The sequence below is a fragment of the Pteropus alecto genome, unplaced genomic scaffold, assembly GCF_000325575.1.
Source record: "Pteropus alecto unplaced genomic scaffold, ASM32557v1 scaffold166, whole genome shotgun sequence".
NCBI classification, from domain to species: Eukaryota; Metazoa; Chordata; class Mammalia; order Chiroptera; family Pteropodidae; genus Pteropus; species Pteropus alecto.
This window is the reverse complement of record NW_006439757.1, coordinates 2,486,601-2,491,063: the sequence shown is the minus strand read 5'-3', so window position 1 is coordinate 2,491,063 and position 4,463 is coordinate 2,486,601. Positions and strand designations below refer to the sequence as shown.

General features: G+C 54.3%; 1 protein-coding gene across 1 annotated transcript in view; it reads right to left on the bottom strand.

Annotated features, from left to right (window-relative positions):
* LRAT (lecithin retinol acyltransferase) overlaps positions 1-727 on the bottom strand; it is a 4,775-nt gene extending 4,048 nt beyond the window's left edge. Inside the window, exon 1 of the mRNA XM_006916981.2 lies at positions 183-727. Coding sequence (XP_006917043.1) covers positions 183-722 — 540 coding nt within the window. The 5' untranslated portion in view covers positions 723-727. The remainder of the gene's footprint in view (positions 1-182) is intronic.
* Positions 728-4,463: the final 3,736 nt, after the last annotated feature.

Sequence of the window (4,463 nt, the reverse complement as noted above, 5' to 3'; positions counted from 1 at the left end):
CACGGCTCCTTTTGAGATATTTTCCAAGGTACAACGCCATTTATATACTCGGTCTTCCCCTTAAGAACACCAGAGAGTTCGTAACTCAATCTAGAACTCAATCCCTGATCCCAGGGGAAAGGAAAAATTAGAAATGGAAGGGGGCTTCCCCACAGAGTCCACTGGCGAGTCACACGTCGTACCTTGTCCGCCTGGGGACTGATCGCGGTGCCGAATCTGCAGTAGGTCACGAAGTGCTCGCAGTTGTTCCATAGTAGGCTGTAGGTAGTGATGCCCAACAGCTCCTCCGCCCTCTGCGCCACCTCCTCGTTGAGCAGCGCCTTCTTGTTGAGGGACTTGTCCAGGTGATTTACCAGGATTTTGGCTCCGTAGGCGAAGTCCTCCACTGTGTCCACGCGGACGCTGGCCACCCTGCCAATAACGCCCAGGATGAGACGCTTGTTGGAAACCACCTTCTGTGTGAGCCCCTTGTCGTCTGTCAGGGCCACCAGGATGTCGGGCATCATGTGAGCGACATGGTTGTCGCCCAGGTAGATGCCATAGTGGGTCAGGTGGGTCCGGGGAACCTCCAGCACGTCACCGCGGAGAAAAGAGTTGATCTCTGGGAAACTGTTCCTCGCCTTGTCTTCGCCCGGGGCACCCGAACTGAAGAACCTGAAGTTGGAGACGAGGAGCAGCTTCTCCAGTAGTAGGGACACCGCCTCAAGCACTGGGGTCTTCATCCTGCTAGGAAAAGGGAGGAGTCTTGGTGGTACGGCCACCGCTCCAGCACAGGCCGGGAGAGGCAAGGTGAGCTCGCGGGACAGAGGCGCTGCGCTGCTGCTCACCTGCGGGCCAGCGGGCCAGCGCCCGGGCTACAGCGGCTGCGGCGGAGGGAGGGAGAGAAAAAAGGGGAGGAAGCCTGCAGATTGGCTTGGTCGCACCGTACAGGGGACTGAGGGGATGACCGCTGGGGCAGTGAGATTGGTGCTGCGAGCAGCAAGCAAAGAAGCGCACCTGGAGCGCACAGGTTCCCGGGGCGCAGGGCCGAGCGCCGTGCTCTGGAGTGCAGCCTTCGCCGAAGCTTTTTATCGCAGTTCAGGGGGCGGAGCCGAACGCCGTCACAGACCCGGCGAGAGCGCTGATTGGGCGCGGGTGGACAGCGGCTCTTGCAGCTGGGCGCGCGCGGGACCGTGGCTCTTTGGAAGGCTGCGGGAGGGCTCTGGGCTCCAGGTTCTGCACCCTGATCCTGTCCAGACCCGCTCCCTCTTGCACTGGCAACCAAAGCACTTCTGGCCTTTAAGTGCCGTTTTTGGAAAGTAGAGGCCGAAGCGCGGCCGCACGAAAGGTTCTGCACCTGTCTGGACCCCGGCAAGTTCAGGGCACTTCGAGGATGTTTTCTGCGGAAAGTCTCCTCGGGCGAGATTCTTGAGAACCACCTCCCTCTAAAAGGTAGGATGCCCAGAGACCTCGGCTAACTAATAGCTGCATTTACTCTGCGAAGTGTGCACGCATCTAAAACCTGCGGACTTCTTCCTAAACTTCCTGCACGCCAAGGAACCTCCTCCCTTTTAAGTGCTCGGAATCCCCCTTGTTTTCAGCCAGCGCGTGGGTGGTGTAGCGACCCAGAGCGTTCAGGTCCCATGCGCACCAGCGACCCGAATCCTGGGCGCCTCTGCGCTCCGAGGCACCAGTGACCGTTGAGCGCGCGGCTCCCAACGGTCGGCGTGAAAAACCGCGAAGCCCCCAACGTTCTCCCGGAAAGCCGGATTCAGGTTAAGTTTATTTCTCCGGCTTCAGGGTCACATGGATGGATATAGCTTCGATTCACCCACTCAAATTTTGCCTCTTTCTTTTAAAGCTCAGCCGCCCAGAGGTGGCCAAGGAAGGATGAGGCGCTGAGTTTCTTGCCAAGCGCCTGCACCGTGACCCCCGTGCATCCGCGAGGGTGGTCCCAGGGAGCAGCCAGGTTGAGGGAGCTGCTGACGTACCCTCCCGGCCAGGCTGGGCACACGGAATCACGATGCTGCACAGAGTTCCGTGCTCATGCGTTATGCAAATGAATAAATTCTGCGGACAAAGGCCACAATGGACAGCCTCATTTGACCCCACAAAGCCGCGCAGTTCGGGGCTAATAGGTTTCATCAGCTCGCAGAACCTCAGCTCGCCTGTGGATGAGGCATGGAGGGCCGTTCATCTTACCTGGAAGATGAAGGGGCCTTGACCCGACCAAGAGGAAGCTGACTCCCCATTTTCCTCCGAGGCCGGGCCTTTGCTCCCACCCCCCGGTCCGCCATCAGCGCTCTGTCCCAATCGTCCCGCTTGCCGGTGACTTTTGTTCATTTCACAAACGATCCCGAATCACATTATAGTCCCAGCAAAGAGAAGAAAATTTCATTTCCCACAACCGAATCGAAAGAAGGTGGAGAAAGGGAGGGAGGTAGTGGACGTGGAAATTTAAAATCATCCATTTCCCCAGAAAAGCGCCGGGCTAGTGAGTTGCTGAAACTAATCAAACGCCTCTGCACAGGGGCGCTTGTTAGCTTCCAGGAGCACACACACCACCTTAGCGGCTGGATTTAAAATCCGGGGAATCTGGGGAAATTTTTAAAAATCTGATCCAGACCTCGTCGTAGACGGTAACTGGAGACCCCACGTCGGGCCGGACACACTAGTCGGCTCCAGCTCCGGGAAAGCGCTGAGATACTAGAGGTGTCTAGAGCCAAAAGGCTCCAGGAGATCAAAAGGGGACTTGGTAATTAGCGATTTCCGTCTCTGGCTGTCACTAACGCGGTTTAAAACACGTGGGACTGCCTCCATCTCGGGAATTTGAAGGAGACAAAGCATGGAGAACTGCCTCATGGCTCCACGGAGGGCTCTTTTAGAGCAAAAAATATTAAGGAGAAATCACCCAAAGACCCTCAATAGCTGCATTCCCAGGGCGTTTTGGGAGAGGCAGGAAGTGCCAAGGTGATTTGCCTTTGATTTTTCTTTCTTCCCCAGTGGGATTAATGCCTTTGGCCTCCGCCTCTGGAAAAGGAGTCACTTAAAGCAAAAAGGAGATAAGATCAACATGAGGCATGAATCCGTGAAGATTGCTCAAGATACAGGCACTGCTGCCTTTGGAAATGAATGAGGATGGGAAGTGTCCATAATTATTTTTGTCCCTGATAACTCCCTGACATAATTATTTTTGTCCCTGGAAAGTTGACTGAACGCAGACCTCTTCCTCTGCTCCGCCTCCCCAGATTTTGGCTGGGGGTAACCAGAAGGAGGCAGTGAAGCATCTGCATTTATCTTGTTTGGGATCTCTCAAGCAAGGAAGGAGTTAGTGAAGATGAGGCTACTTCTCAACTGAAAATAGTGTCAAAGGAGCTCTCGTTGGCTGAACTGATTGCCCTTCTCTCTTTTTCAACAGTAATTGTAACCTTGCAAAAGGCAAATTCTCAACGTTCTCAGTGTTGCATATATTTCTGTGGCTGAGTCAGTTTTCCATGGCTCCCTAGAGGCGCACTTCATAAAAATGTTTATACACTAAGAGGCTCCCACTCCCACTAATACTTTTGCCTGCATCAATTTTAGCTAAACTAAGGGAAGACAATTGCTTTTAGGAGGAAAAGCCCAGGACCAGTCATTTGGAAAGAGAATCCCCTCAGTTTGCTAGAAAGAGCTCCTTTCTCAGATGGTACGAAAGGCTACTCGAGTTTCCGGGGCAAATGGGTCTCCAGACCCGGTGATTCTAAAAGAGTTGAGGCTTTCCTGGTCAACACATACACTGCACTGAAAGGTGGACTCTCACCTCGGCCACTGCTTCCCTGCCCTCCCGCAGAAAGAGCAACAGTGACAGTAGTCTGACCTGCCGTTCAGGCCCTGGCCCTGGTGCCCTCCCAGCTGCGGGTCTCAGGGTCCTTCTTCCAGCTGCGCGGGCCAAGATTCCACTGGGTCTCTGCGCAGAGGAGGCTAGAATTGGGGCTCAGAGGACCCACTTAACTTCCCTCTTCACCTTCCTGCCCTGGACCACATAGCATGGGTATGAGGAGAAAGAGGTCCCAGGCTCAGGGGCAGTAGCCTGGAAGGCTAATGGAGTTCCTACTAGCAGAGCTCTTTCCTCTGGAGCCTCCCTGCTCCTCAGAGAAGGGTTTGGAGTGGAGGACATGACCACGATATCGAGTGCTTCCTATATGCTCGGCACTGAACTGTTTTTTCATCTATCCCTCATAACCGTGTGAAGTATCAACGCCATTTCACACAGGAAGAAATTGAAGTTTATAACTTTGTTTCCATCACCACATTAGTGTGGATCAGGACTCAACCACAGTTCCCTGGCCCCCAGGGAGTCCACCACGGAGTCCACCACCACTGGGGAAGGACTGACCACCCATCAGTTCACACACCTGCCATCTATTTATTTATCGAGTATCTGCTATATGCAAGGTGCTGTGCCCAGCCCTGGAAGTTCAGTGAAATATCTACCCTAAACTTAG